This window comes from Antennarius striatus, chromosome 15 (genome assembly GCF_040054535.1).
Source record: "Antennarius striatus isolate MH-2024 chromosome 15, ASM4005453v1, whole genome shotgun sequence".
In the NCBI taxonomy this organism is placed as follows: Eukaryota; Metazoa; Chordata; class Actinopteri; order Lophiiformes; family Antennariidae; genus Antennarius; species Antennarius striatus.
Window position 1 is genome coordinate 10,486,771 of NC_090790.1, and position 23,986 is coordinate 10,510,756.

General features: G+C 40.1%; 2 protein-coding genes across 5 annotated transcripts; both read left to right on the top strand.

Annotated features, from left to right (window-relative positions):
• The first annotated feature begins 707 nt into the window (after nucleotides 1–707).
• Nucleotides 708–20,433, top strand: slc27a4 (solute carrier family 27 member 4). 4 transcript variants are annotated; one of them, XR_011038220.1, is made up of 15 exons: nucleotides 708–1,068; nucleotides 2,292–2,453; nucleotides 6,136–6,346; nucleotides 6,901–7,084; nucleotides 7,695–7,853; nucleotides 8,926–8,995; nucleotides 9,148–9,239; nucleotides 9,905–10,014; nucleotides 10,202–10,411; nucleotides 10,504–10,630; nucleotides 12,013–12,150; nucleotides 12,235–12,399; nucleotides 13,404–13,550; nucleotides 13,656–14,572; nucleotides 20,296–20,433. XR_011038220.1 is itself a non-coding variant. In XM_068335237.1 (14 exons), the coding sequence occupies exons 2-14, from the start codon at nucleotides 2,293–2,295 to the stop codon at nucleotides 13,811–13,813; spliced, it is 1,932 nt and encodes a 643-aa protein (XP_068191338.1). In that variant the 5' UTR covers nucleotides 708–1,068; nucleotide 2,292; the 3' UTR covers nucleotides 13,814–17,788. The 4 variants fall into 4 exon arrangements, 2 of the variants coding, with proteins under 2 accessions (XP_068191338.1, XP_068191340.1); XR_011038219.1 differs by lacking the exon at nucleotides 20,296–20,433 and adding an exon at nucleotides 15,168–17,788; XM_068335237.1 differs by lacking the exon at nucleotides 20,296–20,433 and having other exon boundaries at nucleotides 13,656–17,788.
• A 101-nt stretch (nucleotides 20,434–20,534) lies between these two features.
• ptgdsa (prostaglandin D2 synthase a) lies at nucleotides 20,535–23,891 on the top strand. Its single transcript, XM_068335281.1, has 7 exons — nucleotides 20,535–20,799; nucleotides 21,953–22,092; nucleotides 22,170–22,246; nucleotides 22,844–22,954; nucleotides 23,048–23,149; nucleotides 23,359–23,389; nucleotides 23,486–23,891. Coding segments are annotated over exons 1-7 (555 nt in total). The 5' UTR covers nucleotides 20,535–20,706; the 3' UTR covers nucleotides 23,487–23,891.
• Nucleotides 23,892–23,986: the final 95 nt, after the last annotated feature.

Consider the following 23,986-nt stretch of genomic DNA (forward strand, 5'->3'; position numbering starts at 1 on the left):
TTGTGTTTCAGCACCGGTTGGTTTTAGTTTGACTGTCTCAGGGCATTCTGAAAGGACTTTGATCAGACATTTCTGAAAGGTACAGTATATCTTTGTGATCAGTCTATTACATTTTTGGTGCTGATTAGAATCATCATCTGGATCCAGGATGTACTTTCATTCAGTATCAACATCTTGGGCCCAAATGAATTTTTCTGTGGTTTATTTAGGACATGTGACCCTATTGGCCTGTATGCTTGGCACCTGTGCAGGTAACATGGACTGGTTTATAGCCTGGAGGAGGAAATGCAGCTTCAGCTGGAGGATATTTCGGTTTCACTGTAACCACAGGCGCGTTAAAGAGCCGTGGCTTCTCGACACCCACGACACGTCTTTAATTAAACCCATTGTGTGGCTGAGCTGGAGGTGAATGAATGGCCGCGGTGAGGCGGACCCTCGGGGCGGAGGCGAAGCTCGTCTATCACTGCCGGGTGGAGGCTGCTGAACTGCTGCTGGCTACAGCAGGCAGGGGGCCGGACCACATTCATGGCCGCACCGCATTTCCTCCCCAGCAGCCTTGGAAGCCCCGCCCCTACCGGATGACATGTTGATAATACCAATCATCTATTGGCTCAGGCACCCGCCCGTCAGCACTGGTCCCGCCTACACTCACGGGATGTTGACGGCGGTGGGCGGAGGCAGCTACGAAAATTCTAAGGTCATTTGAATTACGCTTGCCATCGAGTTTATCGGCCACGATGAACCAGAAAAATGTATCGACGACTGTGGCCATGAAGGGATTATGATCGCAGGGTCAAAGTCGAATTGCGTGACAAAACGAATCTGACGCCAGACCCGCCGGAGCAGCGTCTCGTTGCGGTACTGACAACGGGAGGGTAACCCGGTGCGTGCGTCAGTCTCCAGTCCGTGCGTCTCCCCGAGCGTTTCTCTGAGCCTCAGTCAAGACGGGCCGAGCTGCTGTGAGGAGCGGACCGGGCTAACCCATAAGCCGATCAAGGTGGAATCGCGCACGACGACTTTACCGTTCCAGAATTCTCTACATGTTTGACGACTTTAGCAAGGTGCAAGGTATGTCAGCAAAAAAACCCGCCATCCCAGCCACAGCCCAAGCTGTCTGTGCGCCCCCGCAACTTCACGTATGAGCCCGGTTATATTCGGTAGGAGAAAGAGGAAGGGAACCCGGTATTGGCTCCAAAATATCCTTTGTCAGGCTTTGGAGTGACGACACTCGATCCTTCATAATCAAGGTATATTTATTCTCAAGAGGTCGTGAACGTGGGCAGTGTATTCAAGCATGCGGCTTTCATCGTGCTGTTACAGTGTCCTTACGCTTCCTCGCCTGAAGCCTTTGCGCACCCTGATTTCCTGACGCGCCTGTAACTAAGACGTCAGGTTAGTCCAGTAAATCCGGCACCAATAGGTGCTGAAGGCCCTGAATAGAAGCGCACATGGCAGGTTCCTGAGGCGTAGGCTCACCAGCAGTGGGTTGGCCCGCAATCGTTTCCACATTCACTACCGCAATATGATGCTCCACATATTTTAAATTTCCGGGTAGCACAGTCGTCCCCTGGCTGCGTCAAGAAGTTTTAAAACTGAGTCCAGTAATGTCCTGCTCTTTTTGGAATTCTACACTGCTTTTTTTTCTTCCAGAGGCTAATGAATAGATAATCAGTGGTGTTATGGATCATCTTTCTCTGGTGTGTGTGTCAGCACACGTTGTTGTGAGCTGTCACTTAGATATGAGTTCAGGTTTCATTCAAACAGAAGTCAACTTAAGGGGTGAACGATTATCCTCAAAAAGATAAGACTAAAGACTGTTCAATGAAGTTGGAAAAGCAGTATTTATTCACCTCTTTAATTATCCTACAGAATTTTAGAGATCAGGTCAAATGAACCAGTTCTCCAAGAAAATATATCAATTTATGTGTCATGAAAAAAATAGTTTTCCTAATGTTTATCATTAATCGCTCAAATAAGGGGTTCTCTCTTACTACACACACTTGCATCAGTTTTATCCTAAATTTATGTTGTGCTTTAAATATATAAGAGATGGTCATGGTGTAAAAAAAAAATCCGTATCTTGAATTTTTTGGAGCAGCTCCTTTATTTGAATTGTCCATAAAATCTACTGGTATATTGCAAATGTCTTCATGGAAAACTGTTGTGGTTTAATTCTATCAGCAATCACATGCACAGGCAAGACTAAAGAGCGACGACGAGCGATGTGTGTGACCAGCTGTCAACGACTGCTGATATCATCTGTATCGATTTAATTGCATGCATTCTTTCAGGATGATGCGTCTCGCCTGTTGCACGGCCCTCCTGTTTGTTCTGAGGCTCCTGTTGGGCTTGCCTTGGTACCAGGTTTTTCCGGCCATCCTCATCTTCTACCTGGGAAGTGGAGGATGGAGGTTCCTGCAGATCTTTGCCAAAACAATCAGAAGAGACTTACAGTAAGCGTGAGGATGTTGTGTGCATGTGTGTGTGTGTTTTGGCAAAGTTTCAGTGTTAATGAGACCCAGCAAATCACTGAATAGGAATGATGTTCTGACTCCTTCAAGAAGATCTTGAAGTCTTTTTTTCTGTTTTTTTTTTACATTTTTTATTTTACACCAGTCTGTATTGTCTGCTATCAAAAGGGGAAATCATCAAAATACAGTCACATTTTTAAGTTTTTCACACTAACACATTTTCTATGATCGGCTCTGCACTCCAGATGATTGGATTTGAGGGAAAAGATAAGAACAAAGATAAATTGTTGACTTTGAGGCTTAATTTGCACATGTGAACATTCAAGCTTGGATCCAGCAAAAGGCTATTCCTGCTGTGTTTATTTGACATGCTTGCGAGAGAAGCGGAATATCTCCCCCTTCAAATCCAGTTGTGTCAAAAATCATTCAGCAGAAATATATTTTTGTCATAAATAATTCAAATTTCACATTTAACACACAGAATTTGCTAAGTTGAGAGATCAGAACAGAGCTGTAATCTGCAGGTCTTTTCTCAGTCCATTGATAAAGAAAGACATTATTGAGTTATGCTGGACTAAATCAGAATAATTTGTCCCCTCTAAACTGAATATTATGGACTTCAACTATGACTGACTCATAACAGGCTAGTATTATTTATTAAAACAGTGACTAAGCTCAGAATGACATGAAGAATTTCATTGTAAATCCTTTTTATTTTTACGTTTGGGTTCCTCATTGTTGCTTGGAAGGACATGGGTAGGTGAAGCATTCTTATTTCTGCAGCTGCAGTTATGTGAATGATTGTTTGAAGAACCAATCACAAGGCTTAAGTTGTGCATCTCAGCAGTAGGTTATGTATTCATGTCATGTCTGTTTTGAACATTTAGGCCATGGCAGGTAGATAGATAGATAGATAGATAGATAGATAGATAGATAGATAGATAGATACTTTATTAATCTCGGAGGAAATTGTATTGGTTGTGAGATGTTTCAAACAAAAGGAAAAAAGAGACACCGGGGAATCTGCAAATATTTTACGTCTTCCAGCACAAGTCAATATTTACATAAGGTCGTAAATACTCTGGTATTTGGTACTTCAGTAGTCTCCTCTAGTAGAACAGGAAATTCAGGAAGGCTATCTTTTTAAGAAATTACACGCCACAGTGCCCTTATCAGTAATGAAGATTGCTTCTTTGTGATTAAAAAGTTTTTTTTAGGGAACGTTCACATTTCAAATGTTTTGCCCCCCAAAAAACTGAAACCTTTTGTTGTCTTTGTGTATTTTGTTGCTGCCATACAGGAGAACAACATTTTCAGGGACTGAAAATGCAACCTTTTGAAAACAGACTCCATACTGAAATCACTGATAACACCAATGGGCAGAAGAAAAATAAACAAAAAAAGTGACGCTAGTCAGTCCCTATTGCTGTTCCTGCCATCCTTATGGACAGAATAACGGCAAAAAAACAATGATGGAACGTTATGTTGTCCGGTTTTGTTTGTGCTGCAGGCTGTACTGAGTTCATTAAAGTTCCTCGTGTGTATTTGCTGAGCCACCTCTGTGATCTGTGGTGTTGAGTTAAAAAAATGACACCCTTAACAACTTCCTTGTCACACGTAAAACAGCATTTTCTGCATTTGTTAACGTCTGCAAATATGTCCTGTAAACTAGGCATGAGTCTACTTACTACCTGTACGTATACCTCTGGTCCCTTGGCCCCATACATCTTTCGTTATTGCTATATGAGAACCCTGAGGGATAAAAATTAATTTTTTCCTCAACGCATTGATACTTCCTAGTGCACAAAGCACTGTCTAAAGGCTGAGACGTTTAGACAGTCAGCTGTACTTTCACAACTTCTTGCCTTTGTAAAGGAAACCAGCCTCTAGTTTACACATTGTGGTTTGTGTGAATGTCAGAGATTGTCATTAGGTAATTTATTATGTGTTCAAAAATCTGTTTGATGGAACTGGTTTTTAAAAAAAAAATTTTTTCTTAATGGTGCAGGACAGTTTGTTTCCAGTACAAAACTCCACTCATAGACATGGATGGAGAGACCAGGCCTAGAATTTAATAATTTCATATTTTATATGTATTTAATCAAATAATGGAAAATGAAGTTGGTTTGATTAAAACTATTCTTCATGCAGCTCCAAGCAGCTTTTTTGTGGTCATGCACTTTGGGGACTGCATACCTCTGCTGAAGCAATGAACTTCTTGCAATTCTTCTTTTACAACCATTGTACATGGATATACCTGTATATTTAGAAGTATTGGTAAATTATGGTTGTGCATATCTTAAGCATCAACATCAAAACTCAATTGTCACTTATCACTTATTGATTAGAATTGTTTGCTGGTGTGTGGACAGTCTGTTTATTTTTCAGATCTTCTAATTATTGTTGTTTTGCTATGTTGGTAGTGTTCCTCCTCAGGGCAGAGGGTAGAGGTCAGGTTATATGATAAAAATGTAGTCAACAGGTTGCATCACTTGGTCTGTTCGGTCTGTGTTTCAGGTGTATTAAAAGCGGCAGGTGTGTGTGTTTGATGTCTGCCTTATCTGATTTCACACAATATCCTGCCATATGGCTTCCGTCTGCCGGGTGGATTTTGGAGGTGTTGCTGCACTTTACAACTTCATGAAACATGCAGAAAGAGCTTTTTGTCCCCCCAGTTTATGCTTTGTTTTCACATATGCTGATCCCTCTCCTCATTCACTGTTCAGCTCACTCAACCACAGCTGCTCTGCTGAGCTGAGGAGAGGAGATGCCAACCGGCAACTCAATCCTTTTCACTGCCTGTGAATTGAATCTTGGATTCAGATTTGTTCACTAATGTAATGTAGTATTATTCTAATGTTACACCCTTTCACCAAGTCCCATTAAAATCAGGACTGCATTTCTTCTGTAATCCTGCAGGCAATCAAACATTCAGCAAAACATAAATAATAATGTAACAAAACCGCAACAATAAATTAGGATTGTGTGGATCAACATGAAACTAATCCCCTGAGAAATCATAAAATATATCACTGCACAATTAACCCACTAAATACATGGCTTAATTGATTTTAATTACTTTTAAGTAATCAGTAACTACCTGTAACAGCAGTTCCAGCTTCGCTCAGACACTCACCTGCACATTGAAGTTCTTATAAATCAACGTGTTGTATAGTTCTAGAATCTTTTCATGGTTGTGCCAAATAGTGAATTCATAATCATAAAACATAACTGACCTGCAGTCCATGAGTAATACTCTCTGTTTTTTATGATTCTGACATAAAATTCATCCTACTATCTAATCTAATCCAATCTAACTGTTCATTGCTGATATCTGTGCCTTTGTACCGTAAATGTAAATTATCAAGAGATCCTTGAATTTAGGAAGACTTTGCTCCCTGATTCCTGCTGTCCATGTCTGTCAAAATAATCCACGTCTACTGCTGTTAAGTTCTGGACAGTGTTGGTAATAAACAACCCAAGTTGGTTAACTTTGATCCTCAAAGTAGGTTTACTGCCCATTTATTTTCAATGACATTACTAAGGGTTTTGCATGCTTTACAAATAATGCATCGTTTATACTACTGCTATAGCTAAGGTTTTTGTTGTATGTGTGCATGCTTGCAATTTTTTCCTTTCAATGGTATCATCCTGTTTTTTACAGTGCAGCAAGTGTATTATTTAAGGTGAGGATGAACGTCAGACGACACCTCAGGGAGAAAAACACGATTCCCAAGATCTTTGCTGAAACGGTACGTCGCTTCGGGGACAAAACGGCGCTGATATCCGAAGGGACTGGGGAGAGATGGACCTTCCGACAGCTGGATGAGTACTCCAACAGAGTGGCTAACCTGCTGCTGGAAAGGGGTTTCAAGGTGAGTGCAAACAGGATTCCATAGAGCATAAACCATCACAGAGTGATAAAGCAAAACTGAATACTTTTAATAATTCTGTCATTTGTATCTTGGGAGAGAGGTTGTTATGAGTTCATATTTGTGCAAAAAAAGGAGATCTATTTGTAGACAAGTTTTCTAATTAATAATTTTATGAGTGAAGAATCACCTGTAACTAAGATTAAATGTGTTTCATGACCTGAAAATGAACCTCTGATGTCTAAAGAGGCAGTAAGTCCTCTGCTACTAATTTTTTTTGTATCCCAATTTATCTACAGTAGCACAGAGAGGACAAATCAAGCACTGGCTCTCAAAAGGGCCTTTTGGAGTGTATTGTTTTCACCAGCAAATTTGTGTTTTCAACATGTTTAATACGGGAAGGGGTGATACAAGGTGTATTCTCTTGCTGAAATCTGCAGCTCCAGTGCTGGAATCCGTAAAAGCCTCCATACCGTTCCTTTAAATAATATAACATGTCATTCATCAATAGTAATCACACTGACAAGCTTCTGTTGTGTTTTTTCTCCTCTCTTCAGGATGGCGATGTGGTAGCCCTTTTCATGGAGAACAGGTCCCAGTACGTGGGCCTCTGGCTCGGCATGGCAAAGATCGGAGTGGAGGCTGCTCTAATCAACTTCAATTTGAGACTGGAGGCCTTGGTCCACTGCGTCACCATCTCCAATGCCAAAGCTGTGGTGTTTGGCTCTGAGTTGGCTGATGGTAAGGACAGGAAGGAAAGCATCTAGAGGATTTGTGTATTGTGATTGTTGAACGGTAACACAATCTGGTCATGGTTAAACATCAGAAGCTTGTCTCAGCAGCTACTGCATCGACTTACGCTGATGAGCTTTGCTGTGCTTCCTGTTTGATGAGAGCAGAGAGTGGTGTGAGCAGGAAGCAATAGACGACATAAAAGTTAGATGGGTTTTAGAGGAGGTGTCTCCTTTATATCACTCAATGTAGCTTTGAAATGGCAGATGGATGGAAAGGAGAGAAGTAGTGGAAACAGATGGGAAGTACAGAAATGTCTGATCAGTCTGCAGAGTTCAAGGTCTGATGATAAGAGAATTTACTGATAAGAGGTTCAATAGACATGATCATAGAAATAAATCAGTTATGATGTAACAAATGACTCTAAAGCTAAAATAAGCTGGTATTAATTTTGTCAAATTAAGATAAACTGTAGTTTCTGCAGGGTAAAAATGTTTCAATTTGTTGTTTCACTTATTCTCTTTGTCTCTATACAAAATATTCCATATTTTATCAGTACTTGAAGTCTCATGTAGATTATATTGTCTGATTTTTTCTGATGTGTTTGTTGCTGTCGTAGCTGTGGGTGAGGTCCACAGTTCAATGGGGAAAGCGGTGCAGATATTTTGCTGTGGAGACTGGGACCCCAAACGAGTCCCCACAGGAACCGAACACCTAGAGCCCCTGCTGGACGCGACCCCCTCTCATCTGCCGAGTCATCCACAGCGCTGCTTCACGGGTGAGAACCGGAGATTCACAGAAACATGTTTGATGTCTGAATCCTTGTTTTCAGTAACCAAAACCATCTCTGTACAGCGATATGTGTCAAACACCTGACTGTGAGAAAGAAACACCCATCATCCGGAGACAAATTAGTATCAGGTCACAAATGAATATTTCATGCATTGTAAATGATAAATGAGATTTGTAAATGTTTACATTGATATATGATCCACATTGATATGTGTTAGGGTCTGTTGCTCCCAAACTCTTACAAATTGGGAGGGTTGCATGAGGAAGGGCGGCTAACGTAAAACCGTTGTTTCTCAAGTGTTGCTGGATTGTAACACACATTTTACAAAGTTTACAAAATGTTGTTTATGTCATGAATAATTGTGCACTCATAACAAATTCTAATTTTAAAATTAAATCACTGTTGTCCCAAACAAACTGTAAAATCTGTGCATGAACAGCACCTTCTATCGGTGAGGACTTGGGAGCAGATGAGGAGAACTGTGTTTAAAAAGTAGTTCAGTTTAAACTGTCTCCTGTTATTATTTATTCTTTATTGTCTGCACTGTGTCAACCACTATTTTTAGTTCATTGTGATGAATCAGGTCCTACCTGCTCAGTCACTTCTGCTTTTGCTACTGAGTGTAATCAGCCACACTGGCTATAGCAATAAAGCCTTCGACCTTTGGCCATGTGTCAATATCCTGTCATCCAGGTCATGGTGATAATAAAAGGTTAAATAGAGAGCAGCTGAGTTTCATCCAATGTGAAAAATTATACCTGTTATCAAGACAGATGGATTTGATTATTCAGAATACATTTAATAAAGGTGGGTAACAATGTGAACATGCATGTATGCATGTTCAGATACACACCAATCTGCTTATCACAAGTCCATCAGACAGCCAAGCCTTTTAGATCAAAATAAAGTGTTTAGTCTCGCGCAGTTGATCAGAACTGATCATTCAGTTGATCAGAACTGATCATTCAGCAAATTGTTTATTCTAAGAAAACTACACTGAAACACGATAGAATGTTTAGTTTATGATGTGAATGTTGTCGGTTCTGCTCTGTTTCAGATCGCCTGTTCTACATCTACACGTCAGGAACCACTGGGATGCCTAAAGCTGCTATTGTGGTGCACAGCAGGTAGGAAGGAGCAGCACAGATTACCGATAGATGCAGAGGAAGTTCTGGAATAATGGAAAAAAACCCATTCATTTGTCGATCCTTAGAATCCAGTTGGATTGGTTTCGACTTTTCATTTTCTTTTGCCTTTTTCACGCCACTCTGGATTTTAGGTACTACCGGATGGCAGCCTTGGTGTTTTATGGCTTCAGAATGAAAACAGATGATGTGTTGTATGATTGCCTTCCTCTCTACCACTCTGCAGGTAAAATTATTATTGTTATTGTTACTGTCTGATTTAACAATATTCAATGTTGTCTCATGTCAGGAAGTCTTGATCTGAGACCTAATCAGAAAAAAAAACCCTGTTACTGGATCCACACCAACATTTAATGGAGTCTGATCTGGTCCAAGACTCATCCTCCTCCAAAGTATCAATCTACTTAGTAGTCTTTCCAGTTTCCCTCTTGAAAACCCATCCAACAAACAAACACTGGTGGAAGAAATCTTTCGATGAACAAATAATTCAAATAAAATAATAAATGACTATGAAAATTATCAATTTTGTTTTTGTGGGGAAAAAAAGTTTTTTCCTCAAAATCAGTAATTCCAGTCAAGCAGTTTGAGTGGTGGAGGCTGTTCAGCCATTGGCCACTGATGGAGTTGGCATCTGCCAAATCAAATAGATTCATGTATTGAGCAAGTAAATGCATTACATGACAGTAAGATGCCGGGGGGAAAAACAACGGTGCTATTGTCATGTTTAATTTCCTAAATGGTTCAAACTGCAAAATTCAAATAAAAATGGAGACAGGTATACTTGAATATTAGCTCTTATGAAGAGTGAAGAAGTTATTTTCCTGCTTCAGCTAATGTCTTCGTGTATTGCCCTGTTGAAGTTAAAATTCTATGATGCATTTTTGTCCCCAGGTAATATTGTGGGGATGGGCCAGTGTATATTACACGGAATGACTGTTGTCATCAAAAGGAAGTTCTCTGCATCGCGTTTCTGGGACGACTGTGTTAAATACAACTGCACTGTAAGAATAACGTGGAATATAATTCAGCTCTGCAACCTCACTGTTCAGCAAAAAATACAAATTTTTCCTCTGTATAAAAAAATCATTCCTTCACTTAATGATATTACGTAATTTATCACTTTAAATCCCATATTCATGTTTGCAAGCTTGGAATAAATCACCACTGTCCTGCTCCATTCTTGTCTAGATTGTGCAGTACATCGGTGAAATCTGCAGATACCTGCTGAATCAGCCAGTTAGGGACACAGAGAGAAAACACCGGGTTCGCATGGCGCTGGGTAACGGACTCCGCCAGTCTATATGGGAGGAATTCATGAACCGCTTCAATATCCCGCAGATTGCAGAGTTCTATGGAGCCACAGAGTGTAACTGTAGCCTGGGCAACTTCGATAACAAGGTGTGAAAGTGCCCTGCAGTATTGGTGTTTTATTTTCATTTTATGGCGAAAACTTTGTTGTTGCTGACATTTTTTTGTTGTTGATGCTTTAGGTTGGAGCATGTGGGTTCAACAGTCAGATTGTACCTTTCGTCTACCCCATCAGACTAGTGAGGGTTGATGAAGAGACCATGGAGCTCATCAGGGGACCCGATGGCATCTGTATTCCCTGTAAACCCGGTAGGTTTACTATAAACTCATATTAAACTACGACCACACAGCTGGTAAACTGACCAATGTTTTACTGATCACACCTCAGGAGTGTTACACGCCTGCTCACTTAATCCCATCGGCAGCGCATGTACTGTATTAGCATCAGAATAAATTTGGACCCTCAGCTTGTATTCAGACTGCAAGCAAAAGTTGGCACATGTGCAGATATTTTGATTATTCTACTTAAATATCAAATAAAAATGAATTAGTTCTGTATGTTTAGAGTAGTGCTTCTTAGGAAAACAATTTGTGCCCCCGCACTCTCTGCCGTGACTATAAATGATATACCCTGTAATTATTCTATAAAATTGTTATAAGTATACCTCTGCATAACATTGTATCCTTATTAACATTAAAGAAAAAAATATATATAATTCAATTTATGACAAAGAATAATTTTATTACCGTTTTTTGTCAATAACAGAAAGATTTAAGTGCATTAATTTGCCCAAAATGAAAAAGGAAACTTTTTTAAACTGTAAAAAAATTTGACCAACTTATTGCACCATTTGGTATTGTAAAATATAATTAGATAAAATTATTAAATAAAAAAATAAATAAAATTAGGTTCAGCAACCTTAACTGAGGAGCACAATATATATAAAAACCTTAACCTACAATACAAAAATAAATAAAATGTGTACTGATTTTTTTTTTTTTTAATCAAAATAAGGAAGTCAGGATTAATGGCTAAAATGAGTTCGTTTAGGCAGTGCGCAGCTTTTCGGGTTTGAAGCATAAAACTGAACTCTCAGCTCCTGCTCAGTGTTCCAGCTCCTCTATGGTGTGGGGTTTTGTTTTTGCTCTGAGCAGTTTGGTACCCCACCTTATATGATGCTGACAGCTCGCTGGCTTACTGAAGTAGCATTCACAAAGCGGGATGATGGTTGGCAATATTCTGCATGTTTTTGCTGAAAAAACTCCATCGGCGTGATTGGCTTGTAATGTCTTTAAGTGAGGACTTAATTTATTAGGCTTCAAGCTGTCCGCTGTCAGCATTTTTAGACACAGTAAACACACCGGTCCGTGGTCACAGTCAAGCTCATCGCTACAGACGCTTCTTCATGGCTCCTCGAGCAAATACTCCCTGCGCACACCTGACAATGAGAGCGCCACTGCCACCTACTGTAGGGGATGTGTAATTACACTTTATTCAAGTACGGCCAAAAAAAAAAAAAAAGCATGTTCCCCAGGGTCACACGCACGCAGCCCCCACTGGCATCACGCCGGGCCCCCTACTAATTGAGAAGCACTGGTTTAGAAGAATATACTGTGTGTAAAAATGGTAATCTGACTTTACATAAATGATGGTTTTGTATTCCTAATGTCTTATGTGTCTCTCTCTTTAGGCGAGCCAGGCCAGTTAGTTGGTAGGATCATTCAGAACGACCCACTTCGGAGGTTTGATGGATACGTCAACCAATCTGCAACCAGCAAGAAGATCGCTCACAGTGTCTTCAAGAAGGGGGACACCGCCTACCTCTCTGGTTGGGCTCATACACATCTTAAGTGAGTCACTGTGTTTGATGCTGGCAGATTGAAGGAATGTGATACCCCTCCCTTCTCACCAGGTGATGTACTGATCATGGATGAATACGGACACATGTACTTCAAGGATCGCACCGGAGACACTTTTCGCTGGAAAGGAGAGAACGTCTCTACAACTGAGGTGGAGGGAACCCTCAGCAGACTGCTGGACATGAATGATGTAGTTGTTTATGGAGTGGATGTACCAGGTAAGACATATCTTTAGGCATACACAGTATCAAGTATTAAATACTACAGTAATCCCTTGTTACTCACGGTTAATGCGTTCCAGGACCACCTTCGAAAAATGAAATTCTGCGATATAGCGACCAAATACTGTATATATTTTATTATTTACAGTAATTTAAACGTTTATGAACCCTCCCCGTACTGATATTAAACCACCTTATTTCTCGAATACCTTTTCCCACGTTCTTATAGACTTATAAGACCCTGGGTGTGTCTTATGGTGGGCAAGGATGACACACACGATATTCCTTGAACGGTCTTAATTTTGCATCCAGTCTTAACAAGGAACAAACAAGAACTGCCAACGATCTCCCGATCGCACTCTCGCTCTCACGCCCCTTTCCCAGTCTCGCAAACACATGCAGAACACACACACACATAGGCCAACTCAGGGTAACACATGCACAACAGAACAACATGGGTCACAGACTGTTTAAAACACTTTTGTATTAAAGAAAAGTTGCGGGAGGAACCGTGAGTCTCGGAACGCAGCGCACACACACGGATGCTGGCAACCAATAGCATGCGCGTAAAAGTAGCGAGGGAGGGAATACTCCATAATTGTCATGAGTGCAGCGTGTTCTAGATTTACTCTGACATGAAATGAATTCCAGGATTGCGTATGCTGTCATATTTAAAGATGAACTGTAGAACACATTCACTGCGCTGAGTGAGTCACATCAGGACAATGAACAGATTCCACTTCCTGTTCCTTATGACGAGATAACTTGATTCATCTCCAAATGGGTAAAGCAATTTGCCATACAAAATGACAAATTAGATTTCGACTGATTGCACCAGGCAACAGTTGAACACATTTTTTTCAACGGTGTAATAACACTAACACACAACACTGTGTAAAGATGTAAGCAGGGTTTTGCCTGGCGTTCATGGCCTCACAAACACCTGTCTGACATCAATCCTCTGCAGTCGCCCTCTAACATCCTTTTTCCTGTGTGCACAGGAGCAGAAGGTAAGGCTGGGATGGCAGCCATTGCCGATCCATCTCACTCGACTGACTTGGAGAAGTTTGTGAAGGACATGGAGAAGGTGCTCCCTCCATATGCCAGACCCGTGTTCCTTCGCTTCCTCCCAGAAGTCAACAAGACAGGTGAAATGGTGTTTTTGCTACTAATGAATTTTCTAATTCTAAAACATAGCTCATTTGGAAACCTCAAAATGGCAAGCTAACATAACGTCTCTGACTCTTCCTCAGGAACGTTTAAGTTTCAGAAGATGGAACTGCGTCGGGACGGTTTTGACCCCAGCGCGGTGTCAGACAGACTGTACTTCATGGATTCCAGAAGAGGATGCTATACACGGCTGGACGAGGAGCTTTACCACTCTATACTGTTGGGGAAAGTCAAATTGTGATGACCAAGCTGAGCATTAGGCATACGCTTTGATGCACACACACTGATACAAACGGAAAAAAAAAAATCTGTGTGACCTGGATCGCTAAATGCAAGACCTGTCCCCATATTCAGAAATACACATAAAGTAATAGCCATACACACTCCATGCGCCCATACTCAAATGTCAACGGATTCATGCATTCACCCAAAACACACACTGTATCACCTAAAACCACTTTGATCTTTGAAACCCCCTAAAAATAGACCCATGCAAGCCACACACACGCACACACGCATACACGTACGCATGCAAAGACGCAGCACTACTCATCCCTCCCTCCTTGAATTTCCCTGGCAACTCCTCTCGCTACCTCAGAACACACAGAGAGCCACAAACGTACCTTACAGGTCTCTTTGGTAACTTACAACCCCTCCTCATACCAACACAACCCCTAACCCATGCAAGTCTCTCAAACATCCATCCTGGTCCGTCAAACCAGACGGGTTGATGGGGGTTACAACTTCAAGGGATGCAATGAAAAAAAAGAAGGTTACCTGGCATCCAGAAGGCAAAAATGTGATAAATTCAGACTCAAAGGAGGCTCAGGAGGAACATGGATTCATTACATGTTGGATAAAAGGGACGCGCAAAGACCTAAACTGTCTATCGGTTCATCAGTTTGTCAGCGAAGATGTTTTTGTGAAAGACTGGCCTTCCTACCATCGACTTCACCTGCACAAAAATCCGGCAGCGATAAAACCAGTGTGACAACTTCAGGTGTGTTCCTGTCCTCATTTCCATCCCTTAGCCTACAGACCTGGAGATGAAAGTGAGGAGAGGTGTTTGATTTTTCTTTTGTTTTTCTTGTCAAAGGGAACAATATAAGAATGTGAAAGATTCTGGAAAGCCTTTGACTCGTAACATGTCGTTACGGTTGTTAAAATTAGACCAGTGGTTGAAGCTCAAGGATTCACTAAAGTGCAATAGGGCTCCTGCATTTGCAGTGCAATTATCAGCCACACCATACAGGGAGTTAATATAAAACAAAGCTTTGTTTATTTATTCGAGTCTGCATCACACAAAGATATTTTGAAGTTGTAGTGTTTGCGCACATATTTGAGAAAATGTAGTTTTAATTTATTTATATTTTGAAAGCTTTACCTTTTTATTATAGTGCAAATGCATCTGGTTGGTCTTACCGTGCTTCAGTATATCTCGGAGTCTCAGAAATAATGAGTGCATTTTATATCAGCTGCTGGAACACAGAGTCACGTGGTCTGACCGCTTCAACCCTGGCCTAATAAATAATAGGGCTATTTCCACAAACAGGACTTGTTCACATGCAGTGTGTTTGTGTGATTGTATTATGCAGGTTTTTGTGTGTTTTGTATATTATAAAACATATGAAGGCGCGCTGACCGAAGAGAGAAGCACCAAATCTGAGGACATGTTTTCAACAATACTTGGGTCCTAAGGAGAGAAGATGTAGCCGAAAGATCCAAAGATTAAAAGTCGGACGTGTTGACGTTGCTGTGGAAGGAATATGCTGAAATTGATCTGTAGAAGAAGAGAATACACACCCGTGTTTCGACTGTTGTTTGCATTTGCTGTCATCAGAGGCTGTAACGGCATGAAGGAGCATTGATCACTAGCAGAGCACTGTGCCTTACTGTAAGTTCACCTTGCAAGATTCACTAGCCTGGCTCACAAGCAGTATCATTCCCATCACGTCGGGCTCTAGCCTTCGTACAGCTTCTTTCTGCCATCGTCTCTCATTTGACTGTTGCTGTCTTAGTATCCTTCATAAGCCGGCCCAAATCTTTGTAGCCTGACTTGTATTTTCAACATCCTCTGGTTAGAATCCACAGCAGTCCAGAAACCCACACCTTTATCTGTTTGGGTGCAGAAGGAGTTTGTGTTGATGTGTAACCAGGACATCTTCCATTTCTCAGTCGCTTCTCATCTTCTCTTTGTCCCAGCTGTAAGCCTAATTTGTCCTGAAATACATGACGGTTTGCCATGTATTTCTTGGTTTGTCTTATAGCTGTTGTTGTCCCATGTTTTAATTTAGTCAGCACCTTCACACCAAGCCTTTGTCATCTTTCTGCCATCTTTCATTCCATTCCATTCTGTTTGATTCCTGTTTCTTCTCTCTCTGCCTGTCTGTGTCCCTCCGTCCCACTGAGCTCCATCCATTTGGTTCTCACCATCTCTATCAGCACAGAGCTTTTTTATTCCTCTGCCATGTCTGAATTATCTTGCTGTTGCTATCTTGCGCTGCCCTTCAGATGAATCCATCTCAGATTAGCGTCCCTCCAGCATTTCATAGAGAAACGATTTCTGCAGTTAAGTTCATCAGCTCTGGTAATGCCCGCTTAACCTTCATAACCTCTTTTCACATATCCTTCGCTGATTTTTGTTTGTGTAGTTTGTCATTACTCTTTGAATGCTTGTCATACCTGTGCTGCTGCTGCCTGAGACATCTACAGTACAGCCAGCTGACCGTCACCAACAGTGGTTAGATAACAAGTCCTGTGAAGACTATTGCTTGTTGGCCACTTTGTCTTGTGAAGACTGCTTCACAGTATGTTTAAGTGACTTTTCTTAGTTCATACTTTGCACTGACTGAGTTGACTTCGACAGTTGCAGTCGGCAAGGTCATTTCTAGTAGTTGGGAAGACCAACAAAGTTGTGACAGAAACTGAAGTTTCCTTCCTGCTTCCTCTGTGGTCTTAGTTCATAGAATTTGTCTCCCACTTGTATTTATTCTTTAATGATGAGTGTGAAATCTCATGAACATCTGGAAGAGCAAATGAGTGACCAATGATGTTGATGATGTGGAGAAGTCTGATTTATGTTTCGAAGGGAACACAGTTTGGCTGTCATGATGCTTGTGACCGAGAGGTTGGGTTTGAACAGCCTCACAGAAGATCACTCTGAATAAAGTTTCCATTTTTCTATTTTCACCTTTTTTAAAAATTTTAAATTACTATAAATTTTTTTTGAAGGAACTGTTAATTATACTTTGATTGTGGGTAAAAGTGTTGGCTTTTGTTTTATTTGTGTTAAATCATAGCTTTGTCATTTTTTATATAAAAATGGGATTAATGTTCAAGTGTGGGACAATCAATTTCAAAAAAAGCACTAAGATGAGTCTGTTTTGGATCACAACTGTCATATGTGTCAGGTTGGAGCCAGTTTGTAATTTACCAGCTAATAAATATTGTTTAGAAGGTAAACAAGCGCATAAACAGCTGAAGACGTGCAGTTACATATCTATGGGGGCACCTGCCCACAGGGGGCGCTGTTTCCTCCTAACTAATTAATTTTACCATCTTTTTGCCATGCAGTATTTAGATGAATGATCTAATAATGCATGTTTGATCTGCAGAATTGATCTATGCTATAAATAGAGAATAGAGTGCTTTTTTCCATGTCTGAACCAAAATTTCAAGTCAAATTTTTAGTTGCTCTGTTGAAATAAGAACATTGAAACTGTTCTTACAGTGAAATATAAAATAAGTTGAACCGAGTTCAAAAATCTAGTATTTTCTGAGGAAGCCTCATAAACATCAGTCCGTTGCTAGACTTCAGCTAAGATCAGTGTCTCTGGTCTTCCTGTTCCTCATGCCTCTGATCAACACGTCTCATTTTTTTGCACTTTTTGTTTTGCTGTTGTTGTTGTCGTTGTTGAGTCACTGTTGTGTTCCTCAGGAACATCGGGCAGTGCAACAAAAAGGAAAGATGTTCATTCTTATCTGCCTATGTGTGTGAATGATTTTTATTAAATTATTTTGTTTCTCGGTGCTCAAGTGGTCTCGGCTTGTGCAGAGTATGTAGGGGAGGTCTGTGAGGTGTGCAGTGTGTGTGAGACACACACACACACACACACACACTGATGTCCTCTTGTTCATTACAGCTAGCTGTATGCCGTGTGCATAAAATGAAATAAAAACAGTGCTACAAAAGGAAAATCATTATTAATAAAAAATATTTAAATTGTTCAAATGGTGTCTGATTGTGTTCCCACTTTTTTTCTAGCTCTTTGTACAGTGCCTTATTGCAGTGTTCAGATGATGCAGATAGATTTTATTGGTTAAATTTAAACTATTAGGTAGCCTTTTAAGAGCTGAGTCATGAATCAAGAAAAAGGCAGTGAGGTCCAGAAAATTTTCAGCATTGATTCTGATGACTTGGATGAGAGAGCAGCAGATTTGGGGCTTGAACCATTCAGTTCTACATAAACGTATTAGCATTTTAAAAATAATTTCAATCAATTTATTACAACAAAATTATTTTTAATGTAAATTCAGTAAGACATGGCTACATTTCAGAAAGTCTAACTTAATTTTTATTTGGTACAGCTCATCAAATTTATAGAAAACAGTATATGCACCTTTTTTTATGAAGTGTGCTTATGATCTGGTTATCCATACACCAAAAGAATAGTTCTGTAGGTTTAGGATGACATTTGGCTTAAAATTCACACATATATTGTCCCAAACAGTTGAGAACTGGTGTTGTTGTTGTTGTTTTTTGTGCAAACATGAGTGGACATCGATTTCAACCAACGAATTAACAAGTCTGTTGGTTGAAATAGATGTCTCATGCTTGACAGCCATACAGGTTACACCGCACCACCAGCCTTTCAACCACATGAAAGACTCAGCTCACATATATTATATTTGGACACTAAAGTTCACTGCAGCGTTGATGTAATGCACACGAGATGACCCCAAGATTCATTACTCACTATAATTCTGATGACCTTCCTTCTGATGAAGGCTGGATCAGATACCTCTACGGGACTCAACGGTGAGACGTTGCAAACACAGGACTTTCATCATAAATGTCCTGTTCCGTCTGTTCATGCACTCCACTTTCCTTTGGCCAGAGCTCACTACCTTATTTTCACAATGCCAAGCTATTAAACCAACCTCACTGGTACTAGAGTCTCTCTTTCCATAATAACTGGACAGACATCACATGCAAGCAGTCAAAACACAGGGAATGTTATTTTTTGTTCTGCATGTGAATAATTAATTTTGTACACTCCTGCCAAAATATTTAGCACAGGTTTTCAGAGAAACCCTAAACGAAACTGGAACAGAATGCAGATTAACATAATGTTTTTAATCTGTATATTGTATATGTATTTGCAGACATTTAAAGCAAATATAACCATTGCGATGTCGTCCAAACAGAGAATCATGTAAAATACAAGTCCACTAAGGGTTTTGTTATAACATGTAGCAAATGCACAGGTCATCTCGGGTCATTCCACTACGCTTGCTCTTGCCAGGCAGCACAAGATAAGAGCCGCCTCATCCAACCCTGAATAAACTCAACCAGCACCACAGGAACCAGCACTACCTGACAGACATTTCATTTATTGCAGCAGCAGAAACACAAAGTGAACTTTAACAGTAACAATAGCTCAGTTGCTCTAAGAAGAACAAATACGACTGCCATCCAAAACATTGAACAACCTTTCCTGATATTCTCATTGGTGACAACAGTTTACTTGATTTCAAAGAGATTCTGTATCTCAGTGAAGCAAGTCTTGGTTAAATAAATGTAAATAAAATTGATGGTTGATATTTCAGTAGCAAGTCTTCTATTTTGGGATGTTGTATTCATGCTCACTCCGCTGCACTTTTAAGAACTTGGCACTAAATGAACCTTTGAGAAATTGATATTTATTTAGTTTTGCTTTTTGGCCCCTCAAACTTTCCTTAATACTGTAATTATATATATATATAATAAAGATTTAATCTCAATTGTATGTTGACGCTAGACTGTCCTTGAGATCTAGTTAGGTTTATGAACAAACAGTAGTTGGGTGGGGTTAGCAGAAGATGCTTTGACTAAAGAGAGGTTAAAGTGAGTGTCTTCTCAACATGACTGGATAACGTCTCGTTCAAGGTCTCCACTTTAGATGCCATAAAGATGGCTATAAAATGTTCCAGTGGCAGAAAAACTACCCTGTTCATTGGTTGAAGTGGTCTCAGGCCTGTAAACATTTCATCTAAATGTGGTGTATGTATATATTGTAGAAACGCTAATGTGACACAGAATACATCACATGTGAATATCTGTGGTTGGAAGTGTAGCAGAGTCAACATGTTTTTCACGACTGGGCTGTACTCTTCCTAGCTGTGGTGAAAAATACTTGATGTTTTAAAAATGTAAACGATTTGCACACCACTATTTTCATTTCCTGATGCTATTTACAATAGTTATAGTTCTAGAAATTATTTCCACCTTGAATGAGTACAATACAAAAGTACCAATTATGCTTTAGTGTGTTGGTTGTGGTTTATTAAAGGACTATTTTTATATCTAAATATTTATCATGCATTTATTTGAAATATTGATATTGTGTATTTGTGACATTACTACCTGTTATTCAGTGAACTGCACTTGTTCGTCTCATCGGAGCTCAACTTTCTGACTTATTGACTGACTATAAGCTTCTTCTTCTTTGGTATGTCGCAAAGACCCCCAGCTGATGAAGAGAGACCACCAGCGGGATAAATTCCTGCATTTACTTGAAGTGAGGCTCAGGTCGGGGCTGTTTTGGAACCACACATCTTCAACACTTGTTCAGTGTTCCCTGATCCCCAGAGATGATTGGCTGACAACTGGGTGGGTGGATAAGAGAAAAACAAACATTGCCACAGGCTTTGCCACTCTGCACCTGCATCGGTTGACTGCCTACACTTTGCTTTAGCCTCGGGTCAGATATCCTCTCTCACCCTACCAGCTCATCCATCCATCCATCCATCCATCTATCCATCCATCCATCCATCCATCCATCCATCCATCTATCCATCCATTCATCCATCCATCCATCCGTCTATCCATCCATCCATCCATCCACCTGGTTGCTCCACTTTCTCCACACAGCCATGAGGATCGCTGTCGTTACCGTTGTTATGGTAATGTGTGCAACGGTGGCTCATGCAGATGTGAGGCCGCAGAGAGATTTCAACCTGCAGAAGGTAAGGTGGAAACACGTTTCGTTTTCTATCATTTGTTTTTCTCTTGTTTGCTGTCGATCAAGCTACAACCTGCTTTGTGAGTGCATGTGTGTGTGTGTGTGTGTGTGTGATTTTCCATTTTTGGACATGAGAGGTTAAGAGAGGTAATCGGTGACCAACGTTAGGTAGAGCATCAATAGTTCCTTTTTAAAGCAAGACCAGTTTAATAGGTAACTAGTAGAAGCATTTTAATGTATTCATCTTTATTTATCAAAAGGTCACACAGACTTATTAATGGAATGAATCAATGAAAAATTAAGTAAAACTTGAAATAATCCTGACTTCATCTTTTTTTTTTCCCATCAATTTTCAACAAGCAAGACATGAAGCAATGTTTAGAACATGTTGCTGCAGGTAAAATGGATCTGTATGAACAAGGAGGCAGGTGTTATTTGTCAGTGTTTCATCAGGATTCAACATTTACATTTCCTTCATCCGGTCGGCGTTAAAGGAATCTCTGTACAGATATGAAGAAATGCTGTGGTCGGCAGAATTTGCACTGTAGTACAAATAAAGCTCAGTTGGTCCCCTGCTGGGGCCCTTTAGGCTAAAAATGTAGACTTTTAAACACTTGCATCCAAAACAAGCAGCCACAACATGGTATGGTTCAGAAAGAAAAATAATATTTGCTTTTCCAATGTCTATACTTTGTGACTTAAATAGCTATTCACTAAGGCACCAAAATAAAAAAAACCCAAAAAACAAAAAACCCAACAAAAAACGAAAAATTAAAGTGTCTTCAGCTACTTTAGAAAATAAGTTAACCTCTAGGGACAATTTTTTGTCTGAGATTTGTCGACAGAGAGAAAAACACCTGTCTAATAGTTAAAAATAAACAAACTGCTGACATTTTATTGAAGCTTCAGAAAATTTTACTTTCAGAACATGTAAAAACGAACAAAAACCAACAAAAAACTAAAGGTAGTTGTCAAATGGTAGATGAATTAATCACCACAATCTTCGTTAATATGACAAATTAATTGTGTTTGTGTGTGTGTGTGTGTGTGTGTGTGTGTGTGTGTGTGTGTGTGTGTGTGTGTGTGTGTGTGTGTGTGTGTGTGTGTGTGTGTGGGTGTGGGTGTGTGTGTGTTTATGCGTGTTTATATGTGTTTAGTTTGCAGGAAAATGGTACAGAGTGGGTCTGGCCTATGATTCTCCGAAGTTTGTCCCGTACAGAGACAAACTGAAGGCCTCTGTGGGCATCATCACCGTACTGCCAAACGGCAATGCTAACCTCACCATGTGGGACGCCACGTGAGTACGTGTTTGACTGTCAGGGGTAAGAAGTGAGGTTTAGAAAAGATGAAGTGTGCTTGTGGTGTGTGCTTCAGACCAGCAGGCTGTCGGATTAAGGTGTACCAGTATGAGAAGACCAATGTGGCTGGACAGTTTACCTACTTCAGTACACGTGAGTGGTAAAACACTGATATTATAATGCCATGGAGTTACATATTATTCAGTGTTATTTTACATTCAACAGTATTGTACTGAAGTGTTGCCTTTTTCTATTTAAGAACTAAAATGGTTACTTGTTGAATTTTTCCTCACTTTAATAGTGGGTTGTGTCTTTAATAAGGAATTCTGATTTTTGATTATAATTTTGATATTTATTAGACAATGTAAATATTTGATTAGAATTCACAGCAGTCATACACAACGTGTAAATTCTCCACCTGCAACAGAAGAAGTCCAGACAGGCAATATGATCAAGATTTTCACCGTTCTTTGTTCACTTGAGTTTGGACGATTAGTTCTTATGTAATGCAGTGGAACAATGAGACAGTACAACAAGCTTGTCACCGTCTGTATTTATGCTTATAAATCAGCCTGGCAGAGTCTGACATCCACAATGTTTAATGACATGAACACTGTGTTAAATATTCAAGAAACACACCATTATCACAGGTGTTTAAGCATCTCTGATAAACCCAATACTTTCACATCATAAGTTTATATTTAAATACAATGTTAATGTTTGGATTAATTTAATGTTATTTTCCATCAGGTCACAACATGGTGAAGGACATCACAGTGGTGAGCACAAATTACACTGACTATGCTTTGGTCATCAAACACAAGGTTTTTCACAGGGAATACACACAGGTGGCACTTTACGGTGAGGCACAAACACATTTGTATATACATTTACATTACATTTAAAAGTGTGCCCTGAAGTTAGACATTATGTGTCTCTCTGTTTTTTTCTCAGGTCGCTCTCACACTGTGAGAAATAGTGTAATTCAGAGGTTTAGAGCCTTCGCCTTGTCAAAGGGTTTCTCCAGTGATTCTATTCTAACTCCACCTCCTGCAGGTAAAATAGGGCAAACACACACACTTCTACAGGCACGCACACCACACACACACACACGCACATGCACACGCATGCACACACACACACACACACACACACACACACACACACACACACACACACACACACACACACGCACACACACGCACGCACACAAACAGAAGTGTATGACTGAAGTTTTCATAGTTTTTGTGTATTCTGGCCAACAGAAAATTGCCCACCATCAGCATCTGGACATTAGTGAGTGTTTGTTGTCTTTAAAATATGTACGTTTGGAAGTGTGAGGGAGTTCAGTACTACACAATTTTGGTTAAAACATTTTGTGACTTCCCACAGGTCGCCTAATGTTCCCAAGACGAGGGTGGCAGCATATTCAAATGAGCTTTTCTTTTCTGTGCAGCAATTTTTCTAAGCATGAAATACTACATAAGTTTGTCTCTCTTCCTAGAAATCATCGTTTCAGATTCACGATGATAATTAACAAATAGTTGCTAAAAAATACTCATCATTCTATTTTCTGTACAACACTTCTACTTTGCTCCCATACTGACCCCCAGGGACAACAAACAGTAATTTTAAAGTGTTTTATTTAGTGTGGTTGATGTTTTTTATTAGTCGTAAAACTGTTTTATATAAAACTGTTGAATAATATCTGAGCTTTGAATAGTCCCCTGAGCCTATTGTATAGAATCACCTGGGATGTTTGACTGTTTTGACATACGTGAATAAAAAACAATGTTAACCTCCAGACTCTCTCAAATAAATTTTGGGATGTGTGATCAGGAATGGTTCACACTGCAAGTGCAATTCCTCATATGGCCACCAGGGGGCAGATGT